This window comes from Dermochelys coriacea, chromosome 4 (assembly GCF_009764565.3).
Source record: "Dermochelys coriacea isolate rDerCor1 chromosome 4, rDerCor1.pri.v4, whole genome shotgun sequence".
NCBI lineage: Eukaryota > Metazoa > Chordata > Testudines > Dermochelyidae > Dermochelys > Dermochelys coriacea.
This window is the reverse complement of record NC_050071.1, coordinates 33,080,714-33,099,409: the sequence shown is the minus strand read 5'-3', so window position 1 is coordinate 33,099,409 and position 18,696 is coordinate 33,080,714. Positions and strand designations below refer to the sequence as shown.

The following is an 18,696-nucleotide window of genomic DNA, read 5'->3' as shown; positions in this document are numbered from 1 at the left end:
CCCCCCCGCGCCCCCGCCCTGTCCACAGAGAGAAGGCGGGGGCGGGGGGCGGAGTAGGTGGAGGGGATGTTAAAGTTACATTACAGAGACTGGCTCCCACTTCGCTCTGGCGGGCGCGCTCGGGCCGTCCCTCTCCGCTTTCTGCCGGCCCCGGCCGAGAGAGAGAGGCGCGCCCAGGCCACGGGAACTCGTCCTGCAGGGGCTTCCAGCCGCGCCTCGCCACCTTCCCGTCGGCCCGCCCAGGAGAGGAGGGAGAAGGGGCCCCGGGACCGCGCGCGCGTGGATTGCTGGTGGCGCCCACAAAGCCAGGAAGCAGCGGCCCCTGGGGAGGCAAAAGGGGCCGCAGCTGCGGGGCGTCTCTCCTCCATGGGGTGCTCCGTCCCCGGCCTGCAGCGGGCGGCTCTCGGCGGCCGCGCTGGCACCCTTTAGGGGTTGTGAATGCGGAGGAGCCTTGGGCCGCTGGGACTCCTCGAGAGCGAACTTTTCCCGTCTCGCGCCGCGCGCGCCGTGGTTCCAACACCCGCGCCCCGGGGTTTTGCTTTTTCCGCGTGGCTCTCGCGCCGCCCGGGCGAGCCGGGCCACGGCGAAGAGGCGAGAACTCGGGGCGGGAGAGGACCAACGCGAAGCGTCTCGGTGGGTTTGGCTCTGCGCGTGGGGCGGTTAGCGAGAGCCGGCGGTGGAAGCGCTTTCTGGGCCTCCTTCGGCTTCCCCGCCTCCCTGACTGGCCGGCGGGGAGCCCCCCCCCCTTAACTTTAGAGGCGAACTTTGTAGCCCCCTTCCCGCCGTGAAAGGAGCGCCGGGGCTGCGCTGGAACCGGAGAGGCAGCGGGGCAGGGCTGCAGGGAACGCTCCTGCCCTGCCAGGCAGCGGGCTCGCCCCTCCGGCTGCTGCACGAGCTGGAGCTCGCGGGATCTTCTCTCCCCCTGGAGCTCGCGGGGGAATGGGAACCAGGGGCGAGCCTCTCCTTTTCAGAGGAGCCCCGGAGAAGATAAAAGCAGACCCAGAAGGGCCCCAAACTTCTCCAAACTCTTCTGTCTTCTTGCAGACGCAACGGAAACCGGGGGGAGGGGGAACCTGTATGTAAACCCCCCTCCCCCGCCCCCCAGCAGCAGACAGACAGACCGACAAGTCAGACAGCCAGACCCTCCTTTCCCCCCGGTGGCTGTGCCCGCCTGGCCTCTACTCTCTTTCGGGAAGAGGGGGGGTGCGTGGGATGGAGAGGGGGAGGCCTGGAGTAGCGAGGGCGAGCGGCTCGTAAAGACGTAATAATCTTCTTCTTCCTTTTTATTATTATTGTTGTTCCCCGGGCGGAGCAGGAATTAAAGAGCAATTATGCCTCAGCTGCCGGGAGCCGGAGGAGGCGGTGGGGGCGATCCGGAGCTGTGCGCCACAGATGAAATGATCCCTTTCAAAGACGAAGGCGATCCCCAGAAGGAGAAAATCTTCGCGGAGATCAGCCACCCGGAGGAAGAAGGAGATTTGGCCGACATCAAGTCCTCTCTCGTTAACGAGTCAGAGATCACCCCCAACAGCAATGGGCATGAGGTAAGGGGGTCCGAGGGCAGGGCAGCCAGCTGCTGTGCAGGTCGTGATGCCAACGAAGTGTTCAGAGACGCACTGATCTGGGATCTTGGGAGGGGGCGGCTCTAGAGACTTCGGCCAGGGAAGAGCAACCCGCCTCTTCACGGTTTTGCTCAGAATAGGGGTCTGCAGCACCTTGATTCCAGCCTGGCCTCTCTGGTTCTACAGTTCAACACCTCCAGGCTCCTGGATCGGGTTAATAGACCTGGATGAATTAAAGGCGATACAGTCAAATGCAAGCAGCACTGTGTGCACCTCTCCTGGCACGTCTATTTTTAGTGAAGGCTTAAAAAATGCCGGAGAGAGGAAGGGGACGGCGGGGGGTGCAAAGGAAAACAGGACGTCGTCAGCCGCCGAGTGAGATGCGGTTTTGACCAACGCGCTTTGTGAACGAATACGCCAAGTTTGCCATGAATGGGAGGGCAGGCGCTTGGGAGTGTGTGTAAGGGGTGGGGGGAGTGGAAGAGCGAACACTGAGACCTTCTTTGCAAACCGGAGAGATGTGTGCAGAGCCTGGGCAATGGCAGTACTTCATTCAGGGCCGGCGGTTCTTTGATCTGCCCCCAACTTTGGGCGCAAACTGTTGGGAGACCCGCGATGATCGATTCAGCACGGCCGCGTCGGCTCTCTCCCGGTCTGTCTCGCGTGCTCCAGCCCGTCTTGAGATAAAACCCCCTTTTTGGAGCCATGTGCTGTGCATTATCAACCTTGTTCTTTGCTTAGGGGCTCCTTCGGCTCGAACGCCTTGTTAGTACAGTAAGCTATCAGAGCAGAGTAAATAGAGACACGTGGTGCCTGTGGGAGGGAGCTAAGTACACTTTTTCTTTTTCTTTTTTTTTTTAAGGAGGGGGGAGAAATTGCAGGTCGTCTTTCAGCGTCTGATAGGAATTTAAGCGGAGAGAAGGGTCACCCCTCTATTTTACTAAAATGCGTTGGCCTGTGAAAAGATTTAAGAGGCAGACCTAGAAAAATCCCATGATTTGCCCTCCAACACAGAGGGATTTGGAGCAATTCATTGCATTGAGGAGTCAGATTTTGTAGATGACTAACATCTGGTGCCCGAGATCTGATGCATTCACTACATGAATTTCTGGTGTTTAGGTTTAAGTGGTGGATTTGAATAACAATCTGAGATTGCTCGACAAGATTTGTGAGGACTCCGATTCAAGTTTGATCACATCTCAACCATTTTATTAACCTTTTTTTTTTTCTACCTAATCCCTGCATTTCAGTTGGTGATGATCTTAGGAAACTAGAATGAGCAATTTGTGGACTGAACTGCTGGAGTTAATATAGTGCTACTTCTATAACTAATAAATGGGCATGGTGGGGTTTTTGGGGGGGGGAGTAATAGAAGGTGGATCTGTAGTAACTATATTGATTGGCAGACGTATTGGAGCATAAGCTTTGGGTATTCACCCATGAAAATGCTCCAATACGTCTGTTAGTCTATGAGGTGTCACAGAACTCTTTGCCGCTTTTACAGATCCAGACTAACATGGCTACCCCTCTGTTATATTGATTGGGAGTTCATTTGCAATAAGCTAATATAGTCAGAAATTGGGGTTGGGATACTGAGATCAGCTGCCAAAAAAGCATTAGAAGTTACCTTGCTTTGACTCCGGAAGTCTTATTTTTGACCGTAGATTAATTCTGCCAACTAACAAACAACTTTTCACTTACAGTCAGAGTTGACATGCTGGTTCTTGGCTTCTATTGCAACTTCCACTAAGGGACTATCCAAAAGCTTAGCTGGCTTTTTCTCAGTTCCAGGCTGTCTCATGATCAAGCCAAACTGCATATTGTAAAAATAGCCTTTTAAAAAATAAATAAAGCAATCTGCACTGTTCCACTGACATATTTCAAGTGAGTGCTAAACACCTTTTTAGTGTGTATGCAGGAGGACCTTCCTTCTCTCTCCTTCAGATGTGTCTTTGCGTAGCCCAGGACAAGCAAATTCATACGAGTCACAGGATCCGATTATAGCATTAGGCCTAAAGTAGCCATGAAATTTCTTTGGTAAAATCAAAGGTCGGAGCATTAATCATAAACTATTTAAAGGATTTGCACAAACTGTTTTGGTAGGAATTTACTAACATGAAAACAACTTAAGAACAAGGATGGAATTTTTAAAAGCCCATATAGTGGGGGCACTCAATTTTCATTATTCTTTGATACCAATTTAGGAATACTATTTTGATTCCTAAAGCTTAAAGTATTCTGAACAAATAAGCCCTTTTAGTAAATTTAGTGCACTACTTGGGCTAGAACTGCTTTGTAGAACCACATGCTTATTACATTTGTAATAAAAATGACCATTATATGTTTTAGCACACTTCCTTTTTACCATGAGGTAGGACAAATATACAATTGCTTCTCCTGACCTAGACACTTAACTTTTTTTTTTTTTTTTTTTGAAAGATCAAGTGCTAAGCAAAAGTGAACAGATATGCATAAAAATACCATTTTTTGTTTTGTTTTGTTTTTTTAATGATGGATTCTGTGTGGTTAGGTTTCCAGGCAAGGTCAAGCTCAGGAAACCTATCATGACAAAGGCAGAGAACATTCTGAAGAAGGTGAGATGTGCTTATTCTTTACTCTACATTGTTACTTTCTATGTCCCTCTCAATGTGTACACAGATGTAACTTTGCTTACTAAAAGGCACTATTAATCAGTTGAACTTGTATATAGAATGTGATCTGTATTTATGGAAAAAATCCAAACAATTTCTAAGTTGAGCAAAAATGAGATTTGGTGTGTATTCATCTAACTTCAGTAACCAAATGGTATTTCAGTTGTTTGCCAGTTGAAGTAAGTAGGCCAAACAGATCTCTTTGCTGAAAAAATAACTATTTTTAGAATATAAGTAGTTCATATATAAATCTTTTCTCTTCCTTCATTCTGACAATCCCGCTGAGTTATGTATATTAAGAAGTTGTGTGCTTGCTTTCCAACCCAAGTCTGTCACTTAAAAAAAAAAAAAAAAAGCCTTAAAATCAGGAACAACATTTTTAATGTTTTGATATGCAAATTAGTGAACTTTAATACTTCATTAAGGAAGATGAGTGAAACTGACAGTGTACATATTTAGTTTAGAAAGCTGGACAGTAATGTAGGATTGTCTTCAATATATTATTATAGTGGGGTTTAGCTCAGAAGAAAAAGGATCTCCATTAGAATTAAAATGAGAGTTTGGGGCTTCAGCTTTTCTTCAGTCCTGGTCCTTGTTGATAGCCTTTTATTATTTAAATTAGATATTCCACAAATTGGAAGTGGAACCCCCTTTGTTTTGAATAGGCCCCAATAAGCAGTAGGGTATCCTTGCACACCAGCCTGTATTCCTATTCTCCTTAATAGCTTTCAATTAGCATGACCAGAAAAGAATTGTTCATACATGCAGTATGTCAGCTAGTGAAGGAAGTGGCTCTGTCTAACCATAATACTCCACTTTCCTGCAACCAGCTGTGTAACTGATGGGAGAAGTCCATATGCTACCTAAAATGAAAGAATTACTGCTTTATAAATTTGATCTCCATTGCTGGTATTTGATGTCTGTAGCATTGCTTGTTGTTCATGCAATGGAAATGCACCAACACAGCCTAGAAATGGTGTTTCTCTTATGGCTTCTAAAAATTAAGAGCAAAAACCAAAGACCACCAAGTAGCTTTAGAATCTAATGTAGTGCATTACATGTGTGTCTATTCTTCCAGGCTCTTATGGAAATCATCCTAGTCCAATCTCTGTGTTTGTGTTTGAATAGACTCATAAAATAGATTGGCTATACTGAAGTCTTCCCATATCTTAAGTGCAATTCCTAACAAATGCCTATTTAATACTCCATTTAAGGGAGTAACTGCTGTCAGAAAGCAATAAAAATAAAATGGAAGTCCCTACCAATTTGCCCCCCTCCAAAGATTTAAAAAAAAAAAAAAGATATTGTGAATTTCTTACTGTAAAATGCCTCTAACGTACCAGAAAAACTTAAGGGTTGTTAATTTAGCTCCCATTTATTTTCTTTCCCAGGAAAACATCCGGATGGTGGTTTATACAGCAAAGGCCCATCATACTCTGGTTATTCTGGGTATATCATGATGCCAAATATGAACAATGACCCCTACATGTCTAATGGATCTCTGTCTCCACCCATCCCTAGAACAGTGAGTTACCTGTTATACAAATAGTCTTTGGAGGGACAAATTGCTTTCTGTACAGTATATTACACTTTTGATATTGTATGTTAAATACAACTAAGATAAACAATACATTGCTATTCTGTATGCTGCTTTTATATGGTATATAAACTTCCCAAGGATTTTGATTGGGTTGGTGGAGGAAAAGCTGCAAATCTAATAACTGAAGTATTGAGTTTTGTGTTTGAATAAGGCTGAAAAAAATACCTTTTATTGTGACTTTATGGAATAAGCTGTGATGGAATGGTGTAAATGTCACCTTTACAGTGATGGGAAGGACAGAAGTTCTCCTATACTAGCTTTAGTCCCTCCTGTTTAGGAGGGAAAATAGAGGATTGGGGATAGGACTACTGGAATTGCTAATCTGTACACGACATTCAAAAAGAGCTGACAAATGTTTTTCCTCATCTACTTGTTCTTAGCTGATATTTATTTCTAACACAGGCTGCTCTGTGTGAAGTTGTCCAGTCTGTGAGATTGAATGTCACCTGGAAAAATAACCATAGTTGAAGACATAGCATGTGAAACAATTGTGGATGAACTAAGATAACTATGTAAGATGTAGCTGAGAGCAACTTTTGTGTTTGTGCTCTACCGTGTGGTGGCCATTGGCTCTGATTTACTGTCAAGATGAGTAATTTTCTCTGGTTGGTGTAGAAGTGTACTTGATTAATATCTGTACGCTAAATTCCCACTTGTTTTTGTAAATTAGTGGGAATATTTTGTAAATTTTAATTCTAGTTCTAGTTAATTCACATTAGCAGAATTGCCTTGGAAAACCGCAAGTTGTTTGTGTGTCTCCTGTTGTAGAATTCCACTGACGTTATGAAACAATTTCATACATTTTATTCATTTGTATGCTTTACATTTTTTTTTCCTAGTAATGAAGAGCTAGTAAGATGCAAAAGTGTTTGGCAACTTCTCTACTCTAACTTTCTTTGTTTTTGTTTTTTGTTTTTAAACTTGTTAGGAAAAAATTTTGAACTAATCCATATTGGTATTTTTAACAGCAAAACATTATACTTAAACATTGGAGACAGTCTCCACCAAATATAGGTGCTTGAATTGAATGACACAATAGATTCTGGCATTCTGAACCTTGCGGCAAATGTTTCTTATATTCTGCAACCTTATTTACATTTGAAAGAATAAAAAACAAGGTGTATACAATACTGCTTTATAGTTTTTTGTCTTTAAAAAAAAATCTGTCTTCAAGAAGAAGTTTTTCCATCTTCTTCTTCTTGTTGTTCCTTTTTTTTGTTTGTTTTTTTTCCCCCCTCCGCTTGAAGGTCTATATATGCTTAATTTTGAAGCATTCAAACTATATCCCATGTAGTCTTTGTATACTGGCTTCTGCTGAAAGATACGTAAAATAAAAATTCTTGATAGATTAAATTGCAGTTCTGTCTTGCTGACAAAAAGGATGCGGTCAGTTGGAAGTCTTTTAATGCTCAGATCCGTGTCTCCTTGAAGATCAGGAATTTAATAAGACCCTGTGCTACTTCCTCTACCTCCAAGAAACAATACATGAGTGCAAGATTTGGAAGCAAAATAAATCCAACTTATTAACGTTGCCCTATAAAAATGACCAGAGAATTTAAAATCTCAATGATTTGTTCTTAAATGCGTCACAATGGAACATCAGCTATTTACTTGCACAATACTGGTACGTCTCTTCAGATAGTAGAATAACAATATTTCAGACTAAATTGATCAGCTTCCTTCTACTGTAGAAATTTTTGAGTAGCTATTGTGATATTGTCGGGGATAGAAAGCAGATGCATTTAATTGCAATACTCCCAGCCTAATGGCTAAGGGAGCATATTGGAGCAGCACCACAATTCCTGTAAAATAGTGTTCTTGTAATATATTAATGTTGACCATAAACTGAAATCTCTGGACTTAACCACAAGGCTACATACTTGAGTTAATCTTTTTTTTTATTTGTTTGTTTAATTGAACTATCATCTTTGTTTTTATACTTGACAGCTGTGTGTGTGTGTGTGTGTCTGAGAGAGAGAGATCAAAACACTGCATCCAGAAGATTATACTCGCTTGCTTTGTTATTAACCACAACCTATGTGGTAAGCAGTTATGCCTTCCCACCTTGTCACTTCTGCTCTCTACCTTTGTTGGGCTTCTAACTGTCACCCATTCAACTTCCCTCTGTTTCCTTGCAGATAGCAAGGTTGAAAAACAGTTTAGATAAGTCTGTTTAAGAGGCCCAAGCTCTCATCAGTGGTGTCAATCTGACCATTTGCGTGTGGAGTAACCTTGTGGTATACCTGAGATTCTTCATTTGCATAATAAAGCAACTACTTGTTTACTGCTTCTGTTGTCTGGAGGTGTTAGAATTTGAAACAACCTCAGGATACTGATTTCCTCCTCCCCCCCCCACGCTATCTGAACAGTCTGACTTGCTTACGTTCAGATAATCCAGTAAATGCTCATTAAACTGAATAGATATTGGCTGCAGTGGCCCTTTCTAATTAACACAATTTTATTTCATTATATTTGACATAATAGTGTAAAAACAGCTCTTCCTTCAGAGGACAGGGATACAAGCTTAGGCCCTGATCCTGCCAACACTGCATATGCTTAACTCTATGCATGTGAATAATTCCACTGATCTTAATGGAATTAGGTACACGCATAAAGCTGTGCACTATTTGTCAGTAGGGTTGGGTCATTCAACCATGGGTGTAGTTTAACTTCTATTTTTTGCCCCGGGGGGTGCCAGTCACGCCAATGGGGCCGCTCGTGCCTGAGGCTTGCAATTTGGGGTGGGCAAATTGTGTCCAGGCATTCAACTTGTGCTTTTTTCTCTGGATCTTTATGTGCAACATGTACAGACTTGTATGCAAGGGCCAGGGGAGTACTAGTGATGTTTGTAGCTAAGTTTTCAAGCAGTTATTGTCAAGATTAATTTGATTTGGGAGAGGAAGAACAATACTGTCACTAATCGTGCTTAGAAAAGATGCTAGGTGAAAAAACTAGTCAAGATTACTGCAAACTTCAGAACAATGGAAAAATAACTCTCAAGACTGATGTTTAAAACACTAAAAATTTTCTTCATGCATACTTGATTCTTTGGACTTTAATTTTCCATTTTCGATGTTTAGTACACATCTTGCACTTTACTATAGAGTTTAGTTTCTGATGAGCTAATATTGACACTGTTCTTGATGTAGAGCAGTGGTTCTCAAACTAGGGGCGCCGCTTGTTCAGGGAAAGCCCCCTGGGGGATAGCCCGGTTTGTTTACCTGCTGCGTCCGCAGGTTTGGCCGATTGCGGCTCCCACTGGCTCCGGTTCGCCGCTCCAGGCCAATGGGGCAGGTAAACAAACTGGCTCGGCCCCCCAGAGGGCTTTCCCTGAACAAGCGGCACCCCAGTTTGAGAACCACTGATGTAGAAAGATGAAAGTTAAATTTGCGTTCAATTTTTACTAGGGTTAGGCTACTTTCTCCTCCTGCATTCTCCTCTCCCCGACTAACTGATCATTCATTTACTACTTGCAGAAAAACAAGATACAAGCTCTTCTACACCTCCAGAACTGTAGAATAGAAGCCACTATAACAGTATACTCCTTATCAGATAGTTGGGTAGGCGAAAGAGCAAAGAAATACGTTTAGGTAGCTGCAGCAAAAGTGATGCATGTACACACAGGATAATATGAAAACCACAATAACACCTGGTGAATGAGTCCCGTGAGGTTGAGAGTTTTTAGTGGTTTCTCTTTGTTGGTGCATAGCATGGGTGTTGAAGACAGGAAAAAGTAGGCAGCTGTTTGTTTTTTGCCCTTTGAGCAAGATTAGTTTCAAGTAGCATTCTTGGAGCAAAACCTTCATAAAAACCTTTGTATTTTTTGAATTCCTTAATTAATTCCTACTATGCTATTAAATGCATCTCTTTCCTCGGGATTAGGCTTTATGTTGTATGGTATAGAATTCCTGCAATTCTATACCATACAACATAAATTCCCCCCAATTTCCCCCCCCCCATGTGCGTGCATATATGCTTAGCAGAAAGTAAGAATTCTTTTAATGTCCAAACTGGTTTTTGATTCGCAGTTGGAATTATTAAGTAGACTGAAGAATATTCTCAGCAACATTTGGAAAAGGCTTGGATATGGTCCACTATGGACAATGCATATGGAATTCACTAGACGTTCCACAGGAAGGAATTCTAATGTGGAAAGTAGTTACAGTGATGTTCAAAATTTCCAATTGCATTTGGAGCCCAGATTGTGCGAGGTGCTGTACAGATGCACAAGACCATTTCTGCCTTGTGAAGCTTGCATCTCAAGATGAGTGAAACAGAGTTGGGAGAAGGCTTAAGACAAAAAATGATTATACAGACTAACAATTTTGGTCAGTGGGAGCTGTCCCTTCAAGAACAGGGTTAGGGCACTTGATTACAGAATGTTTGTGGGAGCCTAATAACAGTATGAGATTTTGGGGTGGGGGTTTGGTGCCTCTATATCCAGAGTAGAAGATGTTGCCTGGCTAAGCTTCAAATAGCTCAGAAGTTGAGTTCTTAAACTTACCTTTCGAGAAAGCAAGCTTCATTCTTCAAGGTGTCAATGTTGGCACTTACAGGGAAACTGGATAGTCACCAGTTTGAAACCAGTCTAATTCAGGAATTAACTTTCTAATGGATATTTTGTGGGTCTGATTGCAAGATATGACGATGATGAGGGATGGGGGAGCGGGACTCAATTGTGATCCAGACCTGTATGGGCCCTAGACAAAACTACTCCTATTACTCTTTTTGTTGTTGTTTTTTGTTTTTAAACAGTGATCTCTTTTCCTCACCCTCCTCCACCCACAATAATCAGAGTGGTGGGATGTTGGTAGGCAGTGTATAGGTAAACGGAGGACTTTGTTCACCAAGGCTGTCAAGACACTCTTTCACCAGCACTGAAACTCCACCCTTTTTTGTTTTTTAAGATTAATTTTGGGGTTAAGCAAATTCGCTTATTAAGTACCATACATTAAAAAAATCATGTGTGGAGCCCCCCAAAATTTGGTACCTAAGTTGGTACTTCATTGGTACAGTCTGGATAGAAGTGAAGTGGGGCCTTTAGACCAGATGGAAAATTTGATATATATATTTTTTTTTAGTTTGTTTTTTACTCAGTGTGGGCATCCAACTCATGCATGGAGGAGAGAAAAGGGAAATCCTCAGCATGAACAAGTGAACCTTACTATTTCAAGCATTCCTGCCAGCTGGCCTGGCTCTGATCAGCTGTGATGCCTCATGGAGCATCAGTCTGTGATGTCTGGGATAGGTCCTTTGAAACGGAGAGACGAACTATATGGGGTTCAGTTTCTTGTCTGTTAAACAAAGTACGCTGGGCATTTGGGAAGAGGAATGGGTGAGATAGAACAGAAGTTACCTGAGTACCTCTGGTTTGCCCGTTTCAAAGGACTACTGTAGTAGCTGTGACAATATAGAATGATGCTGCCTGGAGCCTTATGAAGGCTCTATGCATATACAGCATGCTTTTTTTTTAAAGACTTTTTTCTTTTGTGTATTGACTGTCCTCCACCTGCCATTAGTGAGGGCATTAAGCACATAGTGGTTTTCTGCTGCCGCTTTGCACCAGCTTAAGGAGGAGACGAATAAGGGTGACTCTTACTTAGAAACTAACTTCCACAACTGAACAGTTATTAAAAATCCTTACTGGCTGGGGAGGAATAGAAAACAGTCAGTGACACTGTTTTGGCTTTGGACTGAGCTATTAAAAAATAAATAAATAAAAAATCACTCATTGCTCCACTTTTGATTCTTCATAGCTTTAGTTGATCTGGTTATTTATGACATAATCTCTTATTTCACCCTATAGCTAGAGGCTGTGTATAGACAAGTGGACTTAATGCAACTTTTAAAAACTGGTGACTGCAACTTTCAATTTTAAGGAGATTTAAAGGTAAAATGTCATCCTGTTGGTGTGATGGTCATCTTTTCTTTTTCAGTCATGCTCCAGAGAAAATGTTGATCAGAATTGCTTGTTGCAGGCTCTCAGTACCATACATGATCTAGTGCTAAAGAAACGGGCATTCATTTGTTATCACATCCATAATGTTAGATGCCAAGAAGAAAGCATGAACCTCTAGAGTTCATGAAAGCAAGAGGGAAAGAAACATTGCCAAATACATGTCAGAATCTTCAATGCCTACAGTCATTCAGTCTGGATTCAGAAGAGCTGCAAGGACTAAGTTTCTAACATCTGTCTTGGGTATGAAAAGCTCCTCTGATATGAGAAGGAAATGTCACTAAAACAGTGAAGTGTTAGTGTATGTCATCTAAAAACCTTGTTAGATGCATGTGCTATAGCTGGGCCTGAAAGCTGGACAGAGAAGTGGCCTTTAGCTGGCAAAATGCTAGCAATGTCAGTAGCAGCCTGAGAGGTCCCCGTAGGTATAGTTATCCTTGTAACCTATCCTGGACTGTCATGAGTGGCTGGATCTGTTGGCTTACTGTTTTGTTATAAGCTAAAGCCACTGTGCCTAGAGTATTTGCACTTTGTAGTATTTGGTGGCATTAATAAAAAGAATCCTGTTACTTGAAGCAGGAATGTTCAAGGGAAACAACTAAGGACCAGAAATCAAAGAGCCTAGTGCTTGGCACTTGTGTTGTATTTTGCCTTTAAGCTTGTGGTATGCTGAGCATACTAGCACACATCTAGAGGGGATTGGTACACCACCACACTTGCAGTGACATTACAGTGGGCTTAATTACACTATATGGGCTTGCCTTCACAGCTAAAAATGCTGTGGTTTTTCCACCGGGATGGGTGGGAAGGAGGTGCGTATATGAATGTGTACTAGCTATGCCAAGCCTGAAGATAAGGTGCTTTAGTTTTACTGCTAGGGCAGTTCCTGGTGGGAATACATAGTTGGCATTCTTGCTGGCAGAGAGAAAAGAGATTAGATTGGGCAAGAAGTCTGAATGTCATCCTTGCCACTAGTGTTGATCTATCAGGATCATTGGTAGGTCATTGTGGAGAAGCTTGTGTAGCTACTTTGCATGCTGTTCCTACCCTGGGTGTCCAGGATTAGCCTCTCTAGTTATTGTTTTGGCCCTCATAAGCACTAAATAAGTTATTTTGCTTGTAATTTTAATATTAAATTTAGCAGCCTAATAGTTTCTATTTTTGAGACTCTAATCTTGTGGGATAGCTTTTATTTATTTTTTGGCTTCCCACTTCAAAGGAATCTGTCCACTCAGCAAGAATGCGATTGAGCACTTAAATAAAAATATATTCATTGAATCTTTGGGCTTGAACTAAAAGTACAGTAGTGAGTTAATGTGTGCCCCAGCTGTGCTAATCAGCCAGGAATTGTCCACTCCCATGAGAGGAAAAATGGTTATGTGAATGACTTTAGAAGAGCTTGAGTGTATTCAGCGGATATGTGTGTTCACTGATTTAGATTCCGATAGGTAGCTAAACTGTAATTGTTTTTTAACGAAGATATAAGAACGGCCATATTGGGTTAGACCAATGGTCTATCTGGCCACTATCCGCTTTCAGGCCCAGAGGATAATACCAGGTGCTTCAGAGGGAATGAACAGAACAGGGCAATTATCAAGTGATCCATCCTGTCATCCACTCCGAGCTTCTGGCAAACGGGGTATAGGGACACTCAGAGCGTGGTGTTGCATCCCTGACCATCCTGGCTAATAGCCATTGATGGACCTATCCTCCATGAACTTATCCTTGTTCTTTCTTTTTTGAACCCTGTTATGCTTCTGGCCTTCACAACATCCTCTGGCAAGGAGTTCCAAGAGGTTGACTGTGCGTTGGGTGAAGAAGTACTTCCTTTTTGTTTTGTTTTTTAAACCTGAGGCCTATTAATTTTATCAAGTGATTCCCGGTTCGTGTTATATGCAGGAGTAACTAATGCTTCCTTGTTCACTTTTTCCACACAAGTCAAGGTTTTATAGACTTCTATCATATTCCCCCCCCTTAGTCGTCTTTTCTAAACTAAAAAATCCCAGTCTCTTTAATCTCTCCTCATCTGAAAGCTATTTCATGTCCCTAATAATTTTTGTTGCCCTTCTTTGTACCTTTTCAAATACCTTTTTGGGATGGGGCAACCAGATCTGCACACAGTAGTTAGGATGTGTGTGTGCCATAGATTTATATAGAGGCATTATGATATTTTCTGTCTCATTAGCTACCTTTCCTAATGGTTTCTACCATTCTGTTAGCTTTTTTGATTGCTGCCTATTAAACGAATGTTTAATAGAGAACTATCCACAATGAGTCCAAGATCTTTCTTGAGTGGTAACGGCTGATTTAGATCTCCTCATTTTCTATGTATAGTTGGGATTATGTTTTCTAATGTGCATTACTTTGCATTTATCAATATTGAATTTCATCTGCCATTTTGTTGCCCAGTCACCCAGTTTTGTGACATTTTATTTCTGAGATAGGAAAATAAGATTGTATCTCCTGAAAAATTAACTGTCCTCCATGGAGATGAAAGCGGACTTAAATGTCTGTGTGGGTTTTTTTGTTTTTGCTCTTTTTTTTTTTTTTTTTTTTTTTTTTTAAAAGCGTAGTTGGGAATATGGCTAAGTGTTACTTAACTTTTACTGCATTTTTGTTAAGTGTAATTTAAATAGCAAACTTACTGTTGACACTACCTTACGCTTTTGTGTATAGAACCATTTTAGTTATATTCATTATGTGAGATACGGATTGATGTGCTCCCAAAGGTTTTCATCCACACAAGAGTTTCTGTAATCAACACTCAGGGCTTCAGTTCAAGTGCCACTGCATAAGGGTTTAGGTAGATCCTACTTAACCTGAACTGATGCACTGGGTCTCTTGGGATTCTGTGATTCCAATTCACAGCATGTAGGCACATATGCCTTCTAGAAATTTTCTAGGCTTTATGCCAACAGTTGCTGCAGTGTGTGTGGGGTGTGTGTTTGCTGGGGAATTCTAGTAATGCTGTATCAAATAGCAAAATATTTTTTGTTTTGGAGGTGATCCTTTGTTCACCTTTTTGAGGATAAGGAAGACTTAAAATGTATTTTAATGAAAATACTTGCTATTTTTTATTACAGCAGAACCTAAAGGCCCCACTATGCTAGACTCTATATCGACACTCAAACTCTATAAGACACTCCCTGCCCTGCCATTTAAACCTACTGCAAGTATTAAAACAAAGGAAAAAACACACCAGAGAGTGAGACTTAGCGGGATTTAAAAGCCTGATGCTGAAAGGTGAAGAAAGTTGAATTCCCACTAATGTCAGTGAGAGTTCTACGTTTCTCTGCATGTCTTGGATTTGGGTCTTAAGTGGTGATCCTTTGCAGTAGATGTAGAACAGGTGCTGGTGCTAGGGATGAGATGACAGCCAGTCTGGCAGTGCCCAAGTAGGTAGGTATCTGGGAAGGACCGCAAACGGGGGGGGGGGGAGGAAGGAACATGGTCTGGTAACCTTTGTAGGGTATGGATACAAGCAGGGCCATCCCTACCCATACACAAAGTATGCAGCTGCATAGGGCACCCGGAAATTTGAGGCATCAAATTTCCGGGTGCTCTGCACAGCTGCGTGCTGCTCCAGTGCCTGCCCTTCCTCTTTCCCTTTCCTATATATTAAAACAATGTCTTGAGACTAAGTGCTCATGAAAGTGACTTAGGTGGCATTTGTCCCGCACGGGTCTTACATGTTAGTACCTCTACCCACTTCCCTGCTTTTAATTTTTTGCCCTGTGTTAAACAGCTGATCACAATAGTCCTTTCTGGCCTTGGAATCTATAAACCTAATAGGATCTTAGTGAGGTCTAGTATTTAAAAACACACGTTACTTTTAAAAATTACACTTACAAGGGAAAGTCTAAAACATGGTGGTCTGTCCAGTGGTAATATATGGTGCTGAATGTTTGGCAACAAAGAAGAAATGTGAGCAGATGATCTGTTCAACAGAAATGCAAATGTTGAGATGGATGAATGGTGTAAGCAAGAAATACTACTGAGGAATGTGTATACAAGTAACACCAGTAAAGGGAAAAATGAGGGCGTACGGGCTCGGATGCTTTGGTCATATAAAGCGCAGTCCTGACAACTATGCGAGTAATAATCCAATAGCTCAAGACTGAAGGATAAAAGAGAGGAAGACTCAAGAAGACGTGGTGGGATGTCACAAAGGAAGACATGTTATCAGGTGATGTGATAGAGAATATGGCATTGAACAGAGTACCTTGAAGGTAGAGGACTTGTAGAGCAGATGCTGTTTGTGGGATTAACGCACGGAAGAAAACTCTTTAGAAATTATAGTACAGACCACTAACTAGTGCAGTACTTCATTTTACAAATGTAGAATATGTAGCTTTATTTACAAACAAAGTTGCCCCCCTGATGTGGATCTTATTTGCTAATTACAAAGTTCAGCAACTTGCAGTGCATGTGCTGGCCATTAGGGAGGCTTTACTGCAGTACTTTAAAAGACCCAAACTTTGTTGTTTTTGAATGATTATATAATATTGTAATTATTGTGGTACCATGGCTGAGGATGGACTCTGGGAGGGGGTGCAGTGAATGGAATGAGATGGATTAGTTCAAAAAACCAACCAAACACACACCCTGAGCATATTGTAATTATGATTGATCCCATCATGGCTGCAACTTCGCTGAAGTAGTCTAAAAGCAGTCTTCCTGAGAAAAGCTTGGCATTTGTCTTGCCCGACAGAGTAAGGCTGTCTCTTCTGCTGTGACACCATTTTTAAGTTCACTGGATAACTATTTATGACTAAAGAGAATATGGATAGTTGTAATAGGCTACTTTTACAAAACAATTCTCTTTTCACCTTTCTGATATCGCACTTGCCCCCTTTTAACTTGACTAACTCCAGTTTTTTTTGCCCCCAGAGTAAGGCCTATCTTCAGTGCATTTGGTGGTGCTTTTTTAAACTGCTTATACTGGCACCGGTGAGTGGAAGCGGAAAGCAGACTGAGGTTTGACTACTTTAATTTCATGTAGAAACTCCAGAGTGTTTCAGGAAATGCCGATTTCTGGTATCGACTGTTATATGTGAATTTCCTGGTAAAAGGAGAAAATCTTGCTAGACTATATCTGCAGCTCCTTCCAAAACTCTTAACAGCACAGTTTCATTCTGGCTCACGAAAGCTTATGCTCTAATAAATTTGTTAGTCTCTAAGGTGCCACAAGTACGCCTTTTCATTCTGGCTTTGTGTCATGTCAGTATATGCAGGGCAAGATCAGACGAGATACTTGGACGCCTCCACAGATAACAAGAATTTGCAGACCTCTGGGGAATAGGCAAAGGAGAAAGAGTGGAAAAACTTGCAATGAGTTTCCTTCCTCTACTTTGAATATCTAGGGCTATGCAGACCACACGATACTGTTACTCCTGGTATCTAGGGTTTTGAGACAGATGGCTGGACGAAGCATAAATCAATAACTTCCTGAGGGGGAGGGGAAAACTTTCTATACTGTCTGTGATTGCTGGACTTCAGGAGGTCGCTCACCCCTCACCCAGTTGCCTTTTGTGGCCTTTAGAGCTGCATGGTTCCTTCCTCTTTCCCCTGATTGACTGCTAAAATAGAGCTGCCAGCTGTGGGAAGCCAAGCAACTTCAGATTCAGCTTCTGTGAACATTTTTTCTGGGACTGAGTGAGCTCAGGTGAGAAGGAAAACCCACTTTTTTTCCCCTCTTTCTCCCGCCACCCCAGTGGAGCATGATGTCATTTAAGAGTATCTAAGTCTTGTTGGGGGTGGGGTGGCTGCAGAATGCCTAATCTAACATTCAGATCGTTAGAGATGGCCATACAAAACAGCTTCCTTTGTGCGTGGAGAACTTCTGTCTGCCAGAAATTTTAGGTTGGATTGAGCCTTTCAATGAATATTTTTGTAGACTTTATTCCAACGTACAAGAATCTTTATATAAAGAATCATGTGTAAACATGTGCAGTGCTAATTGAGGACATTGTGCTATGTCAATCTGATAAGAATTACAAAGGAACTGTGTTTTGTTTTTTTTTGTTTGTTTTAAAAGGAACTGAATAGAAAAATAGTGCAAAAAACACTTTGTGATAAGTGTCTCTAGAAACATTTTTTTTTTTTTCCCCTCAAGGGCACAAATGGTGAAGTAGTCTTACAGCATCGGGTAGATATGGCCTTACACCCAGGTTTGCTCCTCCCAAGCTTAAACCAAACTGCAAAATTTTAATATTTTTATTCAGGCTCTTAAAACTTGTCCCCTTCTCACCTACCTGCTGGTGAATTTAAGTAATCTCTTAAAAAAGCTGAGTGTATGATAGGAACTGTCACTTCACTGAAATAGTGATTTGAGTTGTTAGCATTAGAATCCCCCTTTTTCCTCCACTTTCATATCCTATACATCTTGTGACTGGGAGAAGAGGAAGTCTCATGACTGGTAAATATTTTAACTAAATTGCGCAGGTGATCCAACCAAGGAATAAAGCTGTGGTTCTAAAACTGGGGGTTGTGACTCGTCAGGGGGTCATGAGGTTATTACATGGGGGTTGCGAGCTGTCAACCTCCACCTCTATATCCTGCTTCACCTCCAGCATTTATAATAGCGTTTAAATTAAAAAACAAAAAGTGTTTTAATTTTATGCAGGCGGGGTTCAGAGGCTTGCTGTGTGAAAGGGGTCACCAATACAGAAGTTTGAGAACCACTGGAATAAAGCAATAAGGCTTGAAACTGGGTCTTTGTGCCATTAAGCTTTTGGACTGGAGAGTGACTGGTGTATGGATGGGCACAAAGGAAGAGAATAAACAGGATATGCTTCGCTCGGATTCCTTCACCTAACTGTTGTCTAATGCACTGGACTTTTTAATGGGAGCTATAGCAGTACATGGCTATAGGATAGATGGCATTTCTTATCAGAATGACATGTAAAAGTTAATTGACACTGTTTT

At 42.0% G+C, this 18,696-nt stretch overlaps 1 protein-coding gene across 7 annotated transcripts in view; it reads left to right on the top strand.

The window, feature by feature from the left end:
- Positions 1-494: 494 nt before the first annotated feature.
- The window catches only part of LEF1 (lymphoid enhancer binding factor 1), a 97,836-nt gene continuing 79,634 nt past the window's right edge, over positions 495-18,696 (top strand). For all 7 annotated transcript variants that reach the window (XM_043513645.1, XM_043513644.1, XM_043513646.1 and 4 more), the window contains exons 1-4: positions 495-633; positions 1,316-1,544; positions 4,093-4,156; positions 5,605-5,738. In XM_043513645.1, coding sequence (XP_043369580.1) covers positions 1,332-1,544; positions 4,093-4,156; positions 5,605-5,738 — 411 coding nt within the window. In that variant the 5' untranslated portion in view covers positions 495-633; positions 1,316-1,331. The remainder of the gene's footprint in view (positions 634-1,315; positions 1,545-4,092; positions 4,157-5,604; positions 5,739-18,696) is intronic.